A 20,758-nucleotide genomic window follows, 5' to 3' on the forward strand; every position below is an offset into this window, starting at 1 on the left:
TTGGACCGATTCTGTTCATCCTTTGCATGTGCCTAGTACTTTATGGGGGACATATTCACATGCAGTGGTTTAGCGTTTCGATTCAAAATGGCCGACTGGCAGCCATCTTGTTTTTTGAAAATGTTGTATTTTGGACATGCTTTGTCAGTTGTCATTCAAACTTGGTACATAGATTATACATGTTAGGATACATGTCCATGATGATTTATTTCGCAATTGGATCAAAGATGGTCGACTGACAGGCATTTTGTTTTTTTTATGCGGTATCTTGGACGTGCTCTGTCAGTTTTCATTCGAATTTGGCACATACATGTACTTTATACATGTTAGGACGCATGTCCATGACAATTTGTTTCAAAATCTGGTCAAGGATGGCCGATTGACAGCCATCTGACCTTTTGGCCTTACTACTATATTCCACAATTTATGTACCATTTTCATTCGTATTTGGCACATACATCATACGTATCAGTGTGTTTCATAATCAGATCAAAGATGGCCGAATAACGTATATGCCACTTGGAACTCAAGTTTCAAGGACACGCTCACAACAACCCCTCCGCTTTAATATGACGAGCACAAAGAGAACTTTCAAAAATTTAACGGGGACTGTGTCATTTTCAATGACTTGTTTTTGATGAAAAACAGAAAACTTGTGGTGAAAAGGTAAACTCATCACAAGATGACGCCATTTTATCCCATTCATTTCAGCTATCCGTCGAGGCTTTGTAAACACAAATGTGCAAAATATATATATATTTAGGATACGAAATATATATATTTTTAGGATACGAAATATATATATTTTTAGGATACGAAATATATATATTTTTAGGATACAAAATATATATATTTTTTTGGATACGAAATATATATATTTTTAGGATACGAAATGTATATATTTTTAGGATACGAAATATATATATTTTTAGGATACAAAATATATATATTTTTAGGATACGAAATATATATATTTTTAGTATGCGAAATATATATATTTTTAGTATGCGAAATATATATATTTTTAGGATACGAAATATATATATTTTTAGGATACAAAATATATATATTTTTAGGATACAAAATCGATATATTTTTAGGATACGAAATATATATATTTTTAGGATACGAAATATATATATTTTTAGGATACGAAATATATATATTTTTAGGATACGAAATATATATATTTTTAGGATGCGAAATATATATATTTTTAGGATACGAAATATATATATTTTTACGATACGAAATATATATATTTTTAGGATACAAAATGTATATATTTTTTAGGATACGAAATGTATATATTTTTAGGATGCAAAATATATATATTTTTAGGATACGAAATGTATATATTTTTAGGATACGAAATCTATATATTTTTCGGATAGGAAATATATATATTTTTAGGATATGAAATATATATATTTTTAGGATGAGAAATAGATATATTTTTAGGATACGAAATATATATATTTTTAGGATACGAAATGTATATATTTTTAGGATGCAAAATATATATATTTTTAGGATACGAAATATATATATTTTTAGGATACGAAATATATATATTTTTAGGATATGAAATATATATATTTTTAGGATACGAAATATATATATTTTTAGGATACGAAATATATATATTTTTAGGATATGAAATATATATATTTTTAGGATACAAAATATATATATTTTTAGGATAAAAAATATATATATTTTTAGGATACGAAATATATATATATTTTTAGGGAAATATATATATTTTTAGGATATGAAATATATATATTTTTAGGATACGACTTCAATAAAGACTATTATTATTATTTTATACACGTATAACTGTATTTGCTCTGGTGTATGTCTTATTTTATGCAAGTTTCCATTGGTGATGCACATCTAATAGAACAAATATGGTAGAGCCAATTATACTGGGAACACAATGTGGGATGTGTATTCATCACAGGTGTAATAATAAAAACGTTATTTCTGAATTTATTCAATAACACTCTAGTATCTCCTGAAGGGATAGAAATGATTACACAGAAATAAGGATAGGAAACGAGAGAAAAAGAATATAAAGCTTTTTCATACCCTAGAGGGTTTGGAAATGATACAATAGAAAAAGAAGAAAAAAATTGTTTATGTTTCTTGGGATTTCCAATGTGTTATACATAACATCAAACATTGTAAAATACTATATTTTTGTTATTTTTGATGAAATGAAAATAAAATCCAGCGAATATACCCTTTTTCCTTTGACTTTAATATAAATCGGGCAAAAAATCTGTGAAAATAAGTCCAATATAAAAATTAGTGCAAATCAGTGAAAATTATTTCCAGCTTGTGTTTTACAGTGTATTAAAGACCATCAAAGGCAAAATTGTGTTTAATATTGAATGTACAAGATACTGTATCACCTACATGTTGAAACAGCTACATACAAATTTGTAGCGAATCTGACTCAATGCATGAGTTAACTGAATTCTAAATTAGCTGAAGTAACATTGTGAGAATATTCTGTATGTGTTAAATTTGCTTCATCTTGAATTAATAGCAAAATTACAGATTAGCTAAATTAGCTAAAATAACAAGCTAACTATAAAAAAGACATGTTTGACTGCAGTATCTATAGAAATATCATGAATATTAATATTCCAGTTCATATTTTTGAGTTATTATCATTATATTTGGTATTATAATGATAGCGTGAATAGCCATGTATTAATATATAAATTATGTTGATTTGGGTCAGTCTACGTCCACACATGGTCGGCATTGACCAGTCTGTTCGAATTCATTCGGTTCATATTACCGGTAGTACCATGTTCCTGTACCAGTCAAACTTCGTTACCGATGTATTAGTGGAGTCGTTTTGGGAAATAAACAGTACTGTTTACTTTAGCTGGAATTAATTTTCGCTGAAAAGACTTTTTTGGGTGTTTTGTATGTTTTTCCTGATTTTTGATGAGTTGAAGGTAAAATATAAGAAAAAAGGTATATTCCCATGATTTTATTTTCACTGAATAATCTCTTATAAATAAGTGAAAAATAGTACGTTACAGTTTACAGATTGTGTATTGTATTGCTATAAAAAGACCTAACCCTTGTCTGTACTTCAGTGATGCTATTCACACAAAAAACAAAATTAATTTTAAACCAATATGAGGTTTAATAATAGTTAACAACTGTCGTCCATTTTTGTTATGGATTACCAATTATTACTGTTCACTACTTTTATTTTCACAATAGAGAAATTTTCACAAATTTCATCAGATCAGAAAAAAAGCAAAATACTTCAGCATTGGGATTTGCATAACAATGCGTGTTCACAAAATTGTTTCTCCTTTAATGACGTCGGTTTATTGTATTCCAAAAAGTCAATAACAATGAAAATTGAATGATTACAGTAAATTTGTAACACTTTGGATAGGTGAATATCTAAAGCAAGATTATCATAAGATCAAATTACTCTGTCTCCTTTGATGGTTGCCATAGTTACTCATCTTCATAGTCTTGAAGGCTTATCCACAGGTTTGTAAGCACTCACTGTCCTAAGTTGTTTGCATTTTATAAACTTCAATCACAATTAAGATAATAAAACTATAATTTTAATTAGTAAAATATATGGATTAATTAACAAATTATTGTTCAGCTTTCGTCAGTTTCAAAATGAGATGAGCTCACATCTCTCTGGCCGTGTATTATATTTGATAACTTTTTTGTGCCATTATTTGAGTGATCAGAGTGTGAATGGGAACTCTAAATCATGTAGTTTTCAGCTAAAACCTGTTGAGTTTGCTTAATTAGTGTTTGATTGTTGTTCATGATATTCCTTTGGATCGCATGGATGAAATTTTCAATGCTATCTAAGACGTCAATTCACGCAGAAATCACACGCACTGCCATATAGCAGGAGAACCATGTTCATCCAGGAGTAAAAATGCCCGATGAACCAAGCCTAATTTACTACAAGCCAAGCATTCAAACACAATCAATACAAACGACTATTTTGATTTTGCGACCGTAAATGTCGATTAGCTGATGTGTGAGTTCAGGTCACAGGAAGTTCTGACGAGAATTCAGATTTGGAAGCCTCTGTCTGCCTCATTTCTGTATACCATAGCTGTGGGACCTGTTAAATAATTTCATATATACATATTATATTTACAATATTACAAATGAAAAAAATAGATTGTGCATTACATTGTAATAATAAAAATAGAATAATACAACTACAGTACCGTAAAATCTGTACTAGAAGCCGCATCCCTAATAGAAGCCGCACCCATTCTTTTTAAAAATTTCAGATCCAAAAATTCACAATTTCTGTTATGTGTAGATGCTCGAATAGAATCCCTCGCATCCCCTCTGTTGCATTGAACCATACAGAAGCTGCGGCTTTTAGTACAGATTTCACAGTAATAATAATTTACTAGGGAGGAGGGTTGACACGTCGCATCTAGATCTATACAGGACTCATAGCAATACAAGACATGTAAAATACATTGTTATATGAAATTTGAACACACGCTGTGCTTGAATATAATCAAATGTACACTTATACCGATAATGCTGTCTTGATAGTTGAACAATTATGCATTCTGTGTACTCGCTTCATGTTCACTGTTCTGCCGTTCTATTTGTTTTCTTAGATCAATTTTAAGTGTAAACCTACATTCCGCGAAGCTGGAATTCGCAACTACAGGGAGGTAAGAAATGAGATTAATTTTATCATTTTGATGTTTAGTTATATACTGTAGAATACTTTATTTTCGCTTGGAATTTATTTTTGCTATTTTCGCTGAAGGGATGATTGCGTGAAAATAAAGTCCAACGAATATACTTTTTTTCCTATATTTCACATTAAACTAGTCAAAAATCAGTGAAAATAAATTCCATACAAAACGCCCAAAAAGCCTTTTCAGAGAGAATTAATTCCAGCGAAAATAAAGTATTCCACAGTACATGTTTATGATAAAAAGCATGTACCTCAGTTATAGTGTCATGGTTTATTGATATGGATCCATGCAAAGTTATGTATATCGGGGTACTCATGTAAAAAAAAAACATTTGTTTTAATACACACAATTTGAACATGTAACACTATAGTCAACTTCGGTAAAAATATGTTGCTATAATTTTTATGAAAAAAAAAATGTTAATAATTTTTCCCCCAGAATTATTCAAACTCTGTAGCAAATAGAAAATTACGTTTGAATAAAAAAAATTTAAAATGCCTAGAAATAAGTTGCACCACAATGCTCCAAGAGTCAATTTAAGTGAAAACTTTTGATAAGGTTTATAAGGTCAGATCCATTGTTTATTAGCTAGATTGAATATTCATAAGGCCAGGTCAAATTATTAATGATTATTATGAATTTGTATTGATATTTCAAATTACACTGTATGGTATAATAACTGATAATGATTACAAACAAACCATTTGAGTTATAAATATTTAAAAATTCAAAATCTTTGAAATTTTTTTTTTTTTTAAATGTTTTTGTGCCAGGCGACAGTTCCGAACATTGAATGTCACTGTTGTCTCTCCTGACTTTTTTTTGTAAGTGCTAATTGCAAGTGCTAGTGCTGACACATAGTGCATTTTGCCGCAGAAGTCATATTCATGTTTGGGACTACATGACAGGGCTGTGTGGCCATTTCCCTATCAAATGACAATTTTAATGCGCTATCCTGGCGTCAACCAGGCCCGGTCGAACACAAGCACCTGCGGACCTTAACCAAGGTTCCCCCAAAGTCGCATTCATTAGTAAATGAATCCCAGCCAGTGGAATTGGCCTTCCCATTGAGTCTGTGGCACACTCACCCAGGGTAGGGGTCGAAATTATTTTACTTTTTCTAATTGAGGGTTGTTGTTGTAGGAGGGAGGGGGGGGGGGGGTATTTAATTCGTCATTTCACTGCAACATGGAGCCACATTGTAACTGATTCAGACTTGCATAGTTGTCATCGCTCACATTCTTACAAAGCTGACGTGATAATTTGATGCATACTCATGTCCACCTGCTTCCATCTACTACCTACTACTATTACTATTACTACTATCTACTAGTAATTGAATTAAAAAAAACTTGCTGTATTAGTTCTGCCGCACTAAATCCTATTCAAATTTAGACTTGACTCTTTGAGTAATTAGTATTCTGCACCAGAGGTATGTCAACATAATTCTGTGTGTGACATAAACACAACATATTAAAACCTGCCACTTAACCTTTTCACCACCAGTTCCGTGTTTTCATCACAAATTCACAAAATAGTACCGTTTATATTCTGCATTTTCTGTCAGAAGATAGCAACAAAAATAGCCAAATTTTTTGAGTAAAAACTTAAAATTTACTAAAATTTTGTCTTTTGGCTCCAAAATTAAGGTTTATTTCCAGAAATGTTGAAGAATATAAGAAAAAGTGTGGGACAGTCTAGTGGTGAAAGGTTAAATTATTATGAGGCAACCTTTCTAAGACTTATTTGTACTAGTCAAACAATTATTCTGTATCATCATCCATTCTACGCGAATTTGGTCGTATTTAATCACAGTTTTAACGATACAGTTGATTTTAGGGATGTAGGATTTCAATATTATAATTAGGCCAAAAAAAAAAACTTATGTTGCCATAAAGTCGAAAAATTGGGTCGTCAGTCGGCCGGATTTTTTTTTTTTTTTTTTTTAATTTATGAAAACTAAGAGTATCTTAAATAGCCAAGGTATATGGACTTCATAGTATTCAGAACATGTCAGAGAAATACAGATCAACCCGACAATCAAAGTCGCCACTTACAGGGACTCTGGGGATCAAACAACGGTCCGGGATCCATCATTTTTAGAGGAAATTTTTTACTGCTGTTTTTAAACCGACCCGATATATAATATTTTGCGGTCGGTCGCTGAGGGCAACAAAACAATTTTGTTTTTTGGCTTATGGCAAACAAGCTCTTATCCCCACTTTTGTAATGATAAAATCTTTGTAATACTGACAAAATGGCCACTTATACTTACTCATCTATAAACCCCTTGCGGTGACCTTGAACTTTTAGGGGGGTAGGGTTTCTGACACCACATCACATTTGATATGGATTCGTAGTAACATATACAACATTATATTGTTTACATGAGATTTGTACACATGCGGCGCAACGTTCACCACCCTTGCACAAATGAATTGTTTCTAATATAGCTAGGTGTATTTTTAATGCTCAGTTCGTATAGGGTTTCGAAATGTCATGTGACAGCACGGGCCTGAAGCCGGTCGACAATAGTTAAACCTGTTATAAGTAAGTTGAGGGGGATGCTATTAATTATGTTAAATGATGAAATGTATACCTAAGGGGTATACCATGCAGACAGACTGAAACCAGTCCCCCCAAGCTGGGAATAATTTTGATTCTATTTATAAATACTTTTCAAGCATATACACCTATAGGGGTTTTCGTCAATCAATCTCGTATGCCGTGGCCAACCTGAACTTTCGATCATATATTTCACTTAGGTCGCAATAGCTTCTGAGCCGATCAACTGCCATCAGGATAACATGAAGAGATAAAAGCAAAATTATTTTTGCAATTCCATTTTAATATAGGTAACATTATTTCTATCGTAAAATATCTATTTTATATGACACAAATTATATTTAATCATGAAAATTTTCCTAACTGTAAAAATATTGCTATCAGACCTGCAATTTCCAGGAAAAAAACAAAAAAAACCTGGGGTCAGTTGGTAAATGGTTAAACTTTTAGAAATTTGTTACCAGTAATTTTTTCAAATTTATCAGTTCAATTTAATATTTATTTGCGAGTTTAATGTTATAGTACTTTGAATTAGCCAGCATGTTCTTATATGCCAGATGTGCACTCTGAATAGAATGCCAAAGCTGCAGCGGTCTCTTTGATCTAAAAATAGGCATCAAATCCGAAAATAATTAAAAAATTTATAAAATAAATTTTTTCAGGTTTACCTACATCTACATGTAAATGTACGTTTAATCATCTTGCATTTTCACGAAAAATAATGGACTTCAGAATCTTTTAAATAGTCACTAATAAAATAAAATCTGTATAAATTGGCTGATTTTGTCAGATTGTATGATGATTTAAACTACCATGATATAAAAAAAAATATGCTCACTGTTCAGGCTGTTTGTTGATTGTTTCCTCCAATTTAAAACAAAATCATAACCAATCAAACACCGTGGCAAAATCAAAATATATTAATAAAACGATATCGTACGACCATATTTAGTGGTGTATGTGGTAGTTTATGAATATTTATGCTTCAAATTAATATGAACCTTTCATCTGCAGTATATATGGGTGTACAGCTGCTGTGGGGATGGTGAGCTGGTGATATCACATTCTATATCTGAACCAACCTGACACTTCTGAATATTCATCTCCTATGATTGTCTGTCCATGTTCATGCGATGTATTCTTATGATATTTGCATAAATATTGCGTTACATAATTATGTTACAGGAAATAACAAACTAACAAAAGAAAGATACTGTATGAGGTAGTGCAAGGGAAATAATAGTTGCCTACATTGTATTTCAGGGTATATATCATTGCACGAATGGTTTTACTATTGACATTACTTTGTCTTTACATTAGCCGTTCCTAATAACCAGCAAATGTGTTAGAAAGTGATATATATACATTTGAGTGTATTATCTATGTCTTCTTTATTTACATAAATAGCCTTGTAAATAATTACTCTGACCTTACTAATAATTAACCTTTCCACCTTGAATAAATATTAACCCAAACGCATGGATATTCAATTCACCTTATGGATAATTGATCTGACCTCATAAACAACTTGGCATGGCCCCATGAATATTCAACCCACCTCATTAATAATTGACCTGACCCCATAAACAGTTTGACCTGGCCTCTTGAATATTCAACCCACCTCATGAATAATTGACCTGACCCCATAAACAATTTGACCTGGCCTCTTGAATATTCAACCCACCTTATGAATAATTAATCTGACCTCATATACAATTTGACCTGGCCCCATGAATATTCAACCCACCTTATGAATAATTAATCTGACCTCATAAACAACTTGACTTGGCCTCATGAATATTCAACCCGCCTCATTAATAATTAATCTGACCCCATAAACAATTTGACCTGGCGCCATGAATATTCAACCCACCTCATAAATAATTGATCTGACCTCATAAACAATTTGACTTGGCCTCATGAATATTCAACCCGCCTCATTAATAATTAATCTGACCTCATAAACAATTTGACCTGGCCTCATGAATATTCAACCCACCTCATAAATAATTGATCTGACCTCATAAACAATTTGACCTGGCCTCATGAATATTCAACCCACCTTTATGAATAATTAATCTGATCTCATAAACAACTTGGCATGGCTCCATGAATATTCAACCCACCTCATGAATAATTGATCTGATCTCATAAACAACTTGATCTGGCCCCATGAATATTTAATTCATAACTTGACATATTGAAAAATATTAACTGAAACTCATGAATATTTAAACCACCTCATGAATATTTAAACAAACCACATGAATAGTGAAACAAACCTCATGAATATTTAAACAAACCTCATGAATAATTCATAACCTGGCCTTATGAATGCTTAATCTGTTTCATGAATAATTGATCTGACCTCATAATCAATTAACCCAAATTAATTAATATTTAACTAATCTCAAGAATAAAATGAAATGTCATGAATAATTAATAATTAGACTTCATAAACAATTAACCTAGTATCATGAATAATTAAACCAACATCATATCATCAAAGTTAGCATTTAATGGTGACACAAATTTTCTTCTCATTTGCATATTTTTGTGAGCAGCAACAGACGATAGTTCGGCATCACTGGGTGCACAGGAGAAGACAAGAAGGCAAATGCAAACAGTGCGGAAAATCATTTCCACAGAAACTTTTTAACACAAAAGAAATTATAGCAATCAGTTGCTCATGGTGCAAGGTTGCAGTAAGTATTTCTGTTATGAAACAATACATTTAATTTCATATTATGTTTGTCATGTCAAGTTATTTTAGTAATGTATGTGATCAGCCTCTTTCCAGGGTCAGTTATTTCATGTCATGTATGTCATCAGCCTCTTCCAAGATATAAGTTATTTCATGTAATGTATGTGATCAGCCTCTTTCCAGAGTCAGTTATTTCATGTCATGTATGTCATCAACCTCTTCCAAGAAATAAGTTATTTCATGTAATGTATGTCATCAGCCTCTTCCAAGAAATAAGTTTTTTCATGTCATGTATGTCATCAGCCCCTTTCCAGGAGTCAGTTATTTCATGTTATGTATTTCATCAGCCTCTTCCAAGGAGTCAGTTATTTCATGTTATCTTTGTCATCAGCCTCTTCCAAGAAATAAGTTTTTTCATGTCATGTATGACACCTGCCTCTTCCCAATAACCTTTGAACGACCTTTTATATGTCACAAAATTTTCTTTTGGCATAATTATTTTTATTAATTATTCAAATTCTTATTTTTTTCAGTATCATAACAAAGTGTCCTGTTTTATGATGCAACAAATAGAAGAGCCCTGTACCATGGGTATTCATGCGGGTGTAATTGTTCCTCCATCTTGGATTATTAGATTACCTAAACAAAAATTGCAGGTAAGTGATAAAACAGAAGAGCCCTGTACCATGAGTATTCATACAGGCATTTTCTTACTAATATTATCTCACCATACATTTATTTATTCTCTTTTATCCTTACAGGGTTCTTTCAAATCGGGTTCACAGCGGAAAAAGAAGAGGCCATCATTTAAAAGACGCTCCATTAAAGACAGTAAACCCAAACCTTTTATAATTAAACCAATTCCGGCACCACAGATGAAACCAATGTTGGTGTTTATCAACCCAAAAAGTGGTGGCAACCATGTAAGTATAGTGGCGCCATCAATGTCGAATATGCAAGATTTTTTTGTTTTTATTACCCATGATGAAAATTCAAGTTTACATAAGTAATGTGACCAAATCAGTTATACACACTAGCATTTATGTAGTAAGTTACGTAGTCTTACAAGATTTAATGAGCTCTTCGAAGTCAAAGACTTTCTATTTTGATTGTAACTAGTAGTAGGCTTCTCATAGTTAAACATTTTAAGGGCTATACCGTTTTCTAAAAAAAAAAAAAAAAAAAATACGCACTTGTTACCCTAGTGGGTCAGTTACAATCCAAGTTTGGGAATGGACATACACACTTTTGCAATTTTTAAAGGCAAAGTTTTCAGGGTGAATCCAAAATGCCCCCTTGATAGAACCATTGTCGATTGGGATCTGTTATGACCTAAAACAAGTTTGATAATCTCAAATTTCTCGAGTACGTCATGTTGTGTTACTATAAAGGGGTTAATTATTCACTTGGTTTTAATTTTGCTGACTGGACATGGAACACATTATCTAAATGATAAAACTAAATATGGCTGAAATGGTAAATCAGTGAAATTTAAACCCAGTGAAAATTAACCATTTTACAGTACATGCTGCACCCCCTGTCATTGTGAAAGCATGTTAACCCAGGGATATGATGTGAAGGGCAAAAAAAAAATAATTGCGGCTCTCTCACTCAGATAGGCACTTGTGTCCTAAAGGTGGATGTTAACATTTTCACCACCAGTTCCCCCTTTTCATCACAAATTCACAAAAAAGTTTTGTTTATAGTCTGCAATTTCCTTCAGAAGATTGTGACAAAAATAACCAAATTTGTTGAGTAGAAACTGAAAATTGACTCAAATTCTGTCTGTTCGTTCCAAAATTAGAGTTCATTTCCAGAAATATTGAAGAATATAAGAAAAAAGTGCAGAATAATTTAGTTAAGAAAGTCTGGTGGTGAAAAGGACAATATGAAAGGCAACTGTGATCTATTAAAGTTCAAAAGTCGTTGTCTATTTCAGGGTGCTAGGCTTCTGACCAAATTTCATTGGTTGTTAAATCCACGGCAAGTGTTTGACCTTTCTCAAGGTGGTCCAAAGGAAGGGTAAGTATGTGGATAATATTGATTTGAAATAGGTCATTATCACCTCATGAATATGCATGAGATTTGACCTTTGACCTGTTTATGCAGGCGGTTGATAAACCAGCTCTATGGAAAGAGCATCGCGTCAGATTGTAGATGTCAGACAAGCTCATACAAGCAAATGTAACTAGGGACACTTCAAAGGTTGCAGGTGATCATGTTAATCCTAAGAATCATAGAAATTAAGTTAAAGCTTTAATTGTGAAGGGTAAAACTAGCTATTTTATTTCAAATATTGACAGCGAAAGTGTAATAAAGACATGTATATATATTTACGTAAGCTCACTCGACCTAATATATGCAAAAATCTTACTTAAAGCAAAGGGGTTATCACCTGCGCATGCGACGAAAACAATGCATGCTAAAATGCAAAGGCTCATGCCCATCTTACGCATACGCTGGTCGCTTTAATAATATTTTTAATATTTGACAATTCGTCAAATACAGGATCATATCTTCACAGAGAAATATATAGGATTGATAATACAAACTTTTACACGTGTGCTAATAGGTTATATTATAATTGTATATTTGGCAGTGAAAACACTAGACCCCAGGGTTTCACTGATTGACCTCTGCTGCATATCGGTCACCATACTGCGCACATACTTTGCTATATTCTAGTGATAACCACATATTAATTTTCAATCTTTGTACAGTCTAGAGATGTATCGCAAGACACCCAACTTGAGGATACTAGCGTGCGGCGGAGACGGCACAGTAGGATGGATTCTTTCAGAGTTGGATGCTTTGAAAATAAAGCCAACACCACCAGTGGCGGTGCTCCCTCTCGGCACCGGCAATGACCTTGCAAGGACCTTAGGATGGGGAGGGGTAAGAAATGTTGAACTTATATTTCTCTGAGCGTATCTTGGATTACTTTACATATGGTAGCGAAAACGATAAAATTCACTCATTTGTAAAAGTGTTTGTTTAAATGTCTTCCGTATCTCGAAAATGTCGAATACATCACATTTGAACACTTTTCTTCATTAACCTTTGATGCAGCAGCAATCTGAAATAGATTCACATCACTAAACACGATGACGAAAACATGAATATTTGTCGCTGGCATTTCAGGACACTAAATTTATACAAACAGGAAAGATGTATAATACAGTAATAAGGTTATCAGGTGATATGCTATGTGTCAGTAGTCAATATGATCACCGTACTGCCTTAATGCGTACTTCGCAGTATTCTCGTAATAATCTCATAATATCTGTTGCAGTTCGATCGACAACAGTTTTATTGTCTCGGTCTTGCATCATATTTTTTTTATATTTCCGAGTCATTTTGTTTTTCAGGTTAGTTTACTCTGAAACAAGTTTCCCACAAGTGATAGCTCCTACTTCCTGTAATGCCTTTATTCTGTCAATATAGTGATAGATGTGAAAAAAACAAACACGTTTACTGTAGGATAACATTTTAACGGCGAGCTTTAACCTTTTCACCCCCAGGCTTTCTCGTCAAAATTTTTCTGCACTTTTTTTGTTATATTCTTCAAAATTTCTAGAAATAAACCCAAATTTTTGAGCCAACAGACAAATATTGAGTCAATTTTCAGTTTTTACTCAAAAAAATTTTGATATTTTTGTCCCAATCTTCTGAAGGAAAGTGCCGACTATAAACAGGACTATTTTATGAGTTTGTGATGAAAAGAGAGAGCCGGTGATGGAAGGGTTAACGTATATTTATTTGTAATAAAATAATAAAATGTCTACTCCATTTGAATATATAGGGATATACCGATGAGCCAATCTCCAAAATATTATGCAGTGCCGAAGAGGGACCTGTTGTGCAATTAGACAGGTTAGATTTATGCATCTATTTTGACACAATCGTGCTGTACATTTTATAAATATTTCATCAAGTGATGTAGTCAATATTTTTTCATTTGCTCTAAAATTAAAAACAAACAAAAAATATCGAAAAATACAAAAAATATGTGCAAAATGTTGTACTCATGTTTCAGTGAAAAAATTTCTGGTTTTCAAAGGGTTGAGAAATTAAATGATAATATTTATTTGTAAATATTAATTTCATGATATCTGTATTTTCACTAAAACAAGCAGTAATGTAGTTCTGTCCTTATATGTCCAATTTAACCATATTTTAGTAACCCAGGTACTTATACAAATACAAGTTTGTATCTGTGTATCTTCCAGTACATTTCACCAAGACGCAGAGTCTGTCATTGGGTAAATTTTGGTTTTACCCATAATGCACCATGATAATATTTTCTGCTAAAGCTTTGGTGCAAACTTTTGCCAAATTATAATTTTTTATTTCTATAATTTTTGATAATTTTGAACCAATTGGACATACATTTCTATTGGCTACAAGTCTTTATCAAAATTTGAGAAAAATTATGAAAAAAATTACATGATGGTGAAAAAAAGTTAACATTGGTACTCAACTGGTTACAGTCTTTCATGGGAAAAATTGGTTTTAACTTTTTTTTATTTAATATGCTATCTGAGAGAATTATACTAATATATGTTACTGGGTATTGCAATAATATAGAGGATTATATTTCATATTGTACACAATACCATATTTGGAGGTAATTTGGTCTGTACTTTGTGTCATATATTTTAACATCTATGTTATGCTGTCTTACAATGCTCTGGTTTCCATGGTAATTTGGTTGTTTAAAAACCGTTTCGTTCTGGACAGAGATGAGTACAACAAATCTACCAACAAATGGATTATATTGTTACGTTAATTTAATGTATTCAGTAATAATTTGCACCAACTATCAGCTGTTTTTTGAATTTTTTTTTTTTTTTTTTTCACTGGAGCATATTCATACAACTACTGTAAAATCTGTATTAGAAGCCGCAGCTTCTATTAAAATGTTACAATGCAACAGACGGGATGCGGCTTCTATTAGAGCATCTACACATATGAGAAATGATGAATTTTTGGTTCTCAAATGTTTAAAAAGAATAGGTGCGACTTATATTAGGGATGCGGCTTCTAATACAGATTTTACGGTATTATATAAGTCTTTTGCTCCACTACTGTACAAATGTATTGTTTCTTAGTTTGTGTCTGAATGCCATTGTTTCTCACTGTTTAAGGCCCTTATACAACTATTTACATGTATTCTTTTGTTTTTTCAAGCTTTCATACAACTGTTTTTTTTTTTGTTTTTTTTTTTCAATGTTTGGCACTATCACACATCTACAAATTCTTCTTTTTTTTTTTTTTCAAGATGGCATCTTCAAGCTGAAAAGAATCCTGATGCTGATACAGAAAGTGACCCAATTGTAGGACAAGAGAATCCACCACTAGATGTTATCAATAACTATTTCAGTCTTGGTGCGGATGCCCATGTAGCGCTTGAATTCCATGTTTCAAGAGGTGAAAATTTAGATTTTTCATTTATTTTGCAAACAGACCTTTCTTTTCACAGTGAGTGATCGCCTACGAGCATTTGGTTCGCGCAAAATTTAACCCCAGGGAGTTAAAAAAAAACTTGTCTCGTTTTTAGTCCTTGTTTGGATGCAGTCTCTGAACAGTGACTTATGGATTGTCCTTTGTGTGTTCATTCATGTATATCTGTGCACATAAAATGATCGCTTTCATTTGGAAAATTGAAACTCGTTGAAAATTCAACATTAAGTACATATTTCTTACAATTCACACAAATGCATGCCAACAATTTGCTCACATAATTGTCTCAAGATCCCTCCAAAACTTAAAAAACTCACAGTGCAGTTTTACGGTTTTATACATTAAAATACATAAACATTGAAATGGTAAATTATGACTTTTTTGTAAACTGTTAAAAACGCGGAAATCTGTCTGGTCTTGCTTTATTTATGGTTACACTTTCCTTAATCACAGCGCCCTCTGTGTCCATACATACAGATTACTTTCTTTAATTAATTAATCACTAATAGCTCAAATTTATATTTCCATTTTTTTTCCAGAGGCCAATCCAGCAAAGTTTGACAGTCGGTTTCGCAATTTAATGTTCTATGCTAAAGCGGGTGGCAAGGATTTTTTAAAAAGAAGCTCCAAAGATCTCACAAAGTATATAACAGTAGAGGTATGTTATTTCTCTACTCCAATAAAAGCAAATCTATTTTAAGGTTGATGCTATTTTCACCTATTAAATAGATTGAAATGTTATCACATTATTTTATTTCAAGACTGCTACTCAATTTAGTTCATTGGAAAATACACCATATCCTTTACAAAATGGTAAAAATGGATATTCTTAAAACTATTTGCATAGTAATCCATGTAAAAGCATTATTTCAAGATAAATAAATAATATTTTCCAAGAAAGCTCATCAAACTTATGCTGTCTGAAAGTAAATTAATTATACTTAATGTACCGGTATTTATTGTCTGTTTTACTTCAGTGTGATGGAATTGATATCACTCAAAAAGTGAAGGACCTCAGAATACATTGTCTACTCTTCCTGAATATTCCCAAGTAAGTGCATATTAATTGCCTAATTTGCATAATAGTAATTTCCAAAAATATCTCAAGTATTAATTTCTCACCTATCATATGAAACTTGGTACAGACAATGTTAATGCTCTCGGGTTCAAGCGACCATCTCACTGTCAAGTTCACTGTCTATCGAGTAACACAAGTGTAGGAGGTTTAATAAGGTATTGGGTTGGGGGCATGTCCTTGTTAATTCATTAGGATATACTTGCTATGCACATGTAGACATCACCAAGACAGATAGAAGTTAATTCTTCTAAACCGAACATTTTTCATTTACTGCGTAATCTTGCATTATGGGGGAAATTGATTGTAAAATCAGAACAAACAAATGTCATAGCATTATGATGACGTCAAATCATCTTGTAGGATTCACCAAATGCAAATGAGTATTTCTATACATATTAATGTATTTATACATTTAATGAAGTAAGATTTCTCATCGTCATATTTTTCTACTGAAAGATTGGCATTTTAACATTGTACTATGAAAAGAAAGTTGAAAATCAAATCGTTTGATTTTTTTGTGGCAGATGTTTGGTTTGTGACTTTAACACAATACACCTATTGTATCTACATGTATTGTATACTGAAATGGGACATGTAGATATAACCTCTGTTGTTTATTAGTTCCTATTGGGATTGACCTGTGCGTGCATGTATATATTCAAACCTATATCTTAGACATGCCTGGACCGATTACATTCAAACTTCACACATACATCATACATAATATCAAACATAGGCAAATCAATTTGTTTCACGATCTGATTCAAGATGGCCGAATGGTGGCCATTTTTGTGCTGAAAAATTATCATAGCATTTCTGGCATTCTGGAACCGAATCTCAATATTTTTTAATATTGCTTTAAAGATATTGATTTAAAGATATTTATCTCTAATTGTCAACTTTATGCATAAATCTAATTTTGTGTTCTAAGGTATAGTGCGGGCACTACGCCATGGGGTAATCCAAGCTCTGCTAGCTATCCTCAGTTTGAGGCTCAGAGACATGACGATGGTTTTCTTGAAGTTCTTGGATTCACACCTTCGCAGATAGTAAGTAATGCTCGTTTATTTCAAATTACATGGATTTTTATTATCATTTCTGTATTTTATTTTATTAAAAAAAAATTATCAAATATTCCAAAATTTTAATCTTATTAATAATAATAATAATAATAATTTATTTAATGAGGGTAACAGACAAGTTAAAAATCATTTATTAAATTTGAACGTTTACACCAGACTCAGAAGCCTTATCAGTTATTGATGTCAATAAAATGCCGTCACTGGACTCCAACGTTTGCACCGCACGCAACGATCTTTAATGTTTTTTTCTCATTATATTATTGCTACCAGCAGGGATAAAATGTACAGCGCTATGCGTCAGTCATACGACCACTGTTCTGCCTTTTTGTATACATTGCGGTATTCTCGTAATAGCTTCATAATATATGTTTTTGTCCATATTGCATCTCCAAAAATACTCAAAACAGGGGCTGAGCTGAGAAGAATATGACTTTGTTCATTTATCTTTTGAAATCATTTCTGCTGAAACCAAAAATAAATTACTTAATTTTTCTTTCAAGGCTTTTAATCAAGTTGGTGGGCATGGAGAAAGACTGTGCCAATGTCGGGAGGTAGTTGTGACAACGTACAAGACGCTACCGTGCCAAGTAGATGGGGAACCATGCAAGTTGGCACCCAGTATTATTAAAATTGCATTACGTAATCAGGCTAATATGATAATGAAGCCAAAGAGAAGAGGTTCTATGCCAATTAGTAATGAGTAAGTGTGTTTGTGATTTATGGATTCTTTTCTCCCATAATGATCTTTGTACATCCTGTTTGTGTATGCTCCCAAAATGTTTTGGTAGTGTTGTGTATCTTGGAGCAAGAGTGTCTTCTATGCTACTGTAAAATACTTTCAAAATGTTTCACTGAAAATGATTTTTTGGTGTTTTGTATGTAGTTCATTTTCACTGATTTTTGATGAGCTGAATGTAAAATACACGAAAAAGGTTACTTCACGTGATTTTATTTTTACTGATTCATAATTTCAGCAAAAACAGCACAAAATGAATATTTTAATTTTGTGTATAGCTCGATATCACACAATACATGCAAGTGAAAATGTAGTGAATAAAATAAAGAACTTTACAGTAGGTAATCCAAAGGGGTATTCTTCCACTGTTTGTACCACACAAGTACAATATCTTCATTTGTTTCAGCATCTGTGTTGATAATATCCAAGTCTACTTGGTTCGTCCTATGTGCAGATGCCAGTAGAGTGGAATATTGACATTATTTGCATAAACTGAAAGAGATTTGAGATTTATTTCATTCAAACTGACCATCTCTCTGCCACTTGACTTGGTGTATTAGAATATGAAAGATGACAATATAACCATAGATACATCTCTGTGATTTAGTGTAGAGCATGTGTCAACAACTGACCAATAATATATGTCTCTATTTGTTCAGCGGTTTGCGGATACATGGTTATTTATCCTACCTATTGAAACAAGTTGGGATAACTTATTAAAACCAGCTACATGCAAATACTTTTTCAGTATTAAATTTAGAAAAAATGTTTTTATTTTAAATTAATTTTGTAATTTCCACAGTTGCTACCTTAACTATAATTGATTGTACCAGTCCAATACACTGTGAACGTTTAATTGGGACAATCGGGTTGAACTATTTTATACCAAACTAAAAATTCAAAAGATATCAAGTTAAGTCAGTAAAGCATTGAAAGACAGCGCCATCAGTAAGAGTTTATTGTAATCTTTTGTTTTTTTAAATATCAACACAGTCTTGTCTCTTTCAGATCATTGGGTTATTCTGACAGGTTACGAGTTCAAGTTAGTCGCATTAGTATGTACGACTATGAGAGACTCAATTATGAGAAAGAAAAACTGAAAAAAGCTTGTAAGTATTGCTTTTTCATCATTTTTCAGATATGAGATTTAATGGGACCCATTCTTTGTTTTTGTTCAATTTTTAAGCAATGTAGTACAGAACCAAACTGAACTACTGTAAATGTATTAATTATTCACTGGGTCAATAAAAATAAATGTTTCCTCATTTGCTACCACAAAAACAATTTTTGCTGTTGTATGACATACTGTAGAATACTTTATTTTTGCTTGGAATTTATTTTCGCTGTTTTCGCTGAAGGGATGATTCTGTGAAAATAAAATCCAGCAAATATACTTTTTTTCCTATATTTCAAATTAAACTCATCAAAAACCAGTGAAAATAAATTCCAAGCAAAACGCCCAAAAAGCTTTTTCAGCGAAAATAAAGTATTCCACAGTATGCAATTATGAATAAATCTGCTGCTAATGGCCCTTCAACCATTATTTCCATTGTCATTGACTTGTAACATTTCATGTTTATTTAATTAGTATCAATTTAGGAATGTTTGATTGAATAAAAACAAAAGTATTGTTAAATTTTGACATTGATGGCGCTGCATTAATTTCTGTCTATTTATCTAATTCATCGTAATTCTTTTTCCAGCTGTTCCATTGGGTATTATCGTCGTCGATAGCGACAGTGATTTAGAAGAAATCCGAGCTCATATAAATCGATTGTTAGAGGTATTCATACTGCAGGATGCTGCATCAGCCAATGGGAACAAAGTCAGTTTATCACCCATGTGGTGCTTTCTAGATTGTAAGTCAACCTCCAATCACAGTGCAGTATAAAGTCACGTGACTCAGGCAGAAAACTACAGGGACTGTAATTAACAGCAGAATACAGTGTCCCATTGATAAATCGTATTCTACTACATATATTATTAAGTTTGCGAGAATTTATTAGTTTAAGTTCTTTTCCATTTACCATAAACTATTTGATTTTGCTGCCCAAAATTTTGAACGTTTTCAGGATTTCATGGCATCAGCAAAAACAATATTCCACAAAATTCACTGGCACATTTTTTCGTAGGATCCTGGAGAAATTGTAACTGCTTTTTGCATTAAAAAGCGTTTGTCTCTTGTGAATTTAAATTGAAGTGGTTTACAGTTTGCACAAAATAAATTGTCTTTTATAGTCATATAGTAATCTATTTCATTAACAATTAATGAATATTTATAGATCGACCAATATTACATAGCTATTTCCCTTCACACCCCCTCACTTGATGTACATGCTTTATTTTTTCATTTTTTTTTACTTTTGCTCTTTTGCTCGATAAATAAAA

At 32.2% G+C, this 20,758-nt stretch overlaps 1 protein-coding gene across 6 annotated transcripts in view; it reads left to right on the forward strand.

Annotated features, from left to right (window-relative positions):
* Window positions 1-20,758, forward strand: part of LOC102810424 (diacylglycerol kinase zeta-like) — a 166,432-nt gene that overhangs the window by 137,168 nt on the left and 8,506 nt on the right. For 4 of the 6 annotated variants that reach the window (XM_085506476.1, XM_085506477.1, XM_085506480.1 and 1 more), the window contains exons 5-17: window positions 4,656-4,712; window positions 9,872-10,012; window positions 10,545-10,934; window positions 11,951-12,033; window positions 12,732-12,906; window positions 13,814-13,884; window positions 15,293-15,441; window positions 16,014-16,132; window positions 16,452-16,525; window positions 17,484-17,601; window positions 18,135-18,334; window positions 19,379-19,479; window positions 20,074-20,229. In XM_085506476.1, the coding sequence (XP_085362602.1) occupies window positions 4,656-4,712; window positions 9,872-10,012; window positions 10,545-10,934; window positions 11,951-12,033; window positions 12,732-12,906; window positions 13,814-13,884; window positions 15,293-15,441; window positions 16,014-16,132; window positions 16,452-16,525; window positions 17,484-17,601; window positions 18,135-18,334; window positions 19,379-19,479; window positions 20,074-20,229 (1,834 nt within the window). The remainder of the gene's footprint in view (window positions 1-4,655; window positions 4,713-9,871; window positions 10,013-10,544; window positions 10,935-11,950; window positions 12,034-12,731; window positions 12,907-13,813; window positions 13,885-15,292; window positions 15,442-16,013; window positions 16,133-16,451; window positions 16,526-17,483; window positions 17,602-18,134; window positions 18,335-19,378; window positions 19,480-20,073; window positions 20,230-20,758) is intronic. The other 2 variants (XM_085506481.1, XM_085506479.1) reach the window with 1 other exon arrangement.

The sequence above is a fragment of the Saccoglossus kowalevskii genome, chromosome 12 (assembly GCF_978046115.1).
Source record: "Saccoglossus kowalevskii chromosome 12, keSacKowa6.1, whole genome shotgun sequence".
In the NCBI taxonomy this organism is placed as follows: domain Eukaryota; kingdom Metazoa; phylum Hemichordata; class Enteropneusta; family Harrimaniidae; genus Saccoglossus; species Saccoglossus kowalevskii.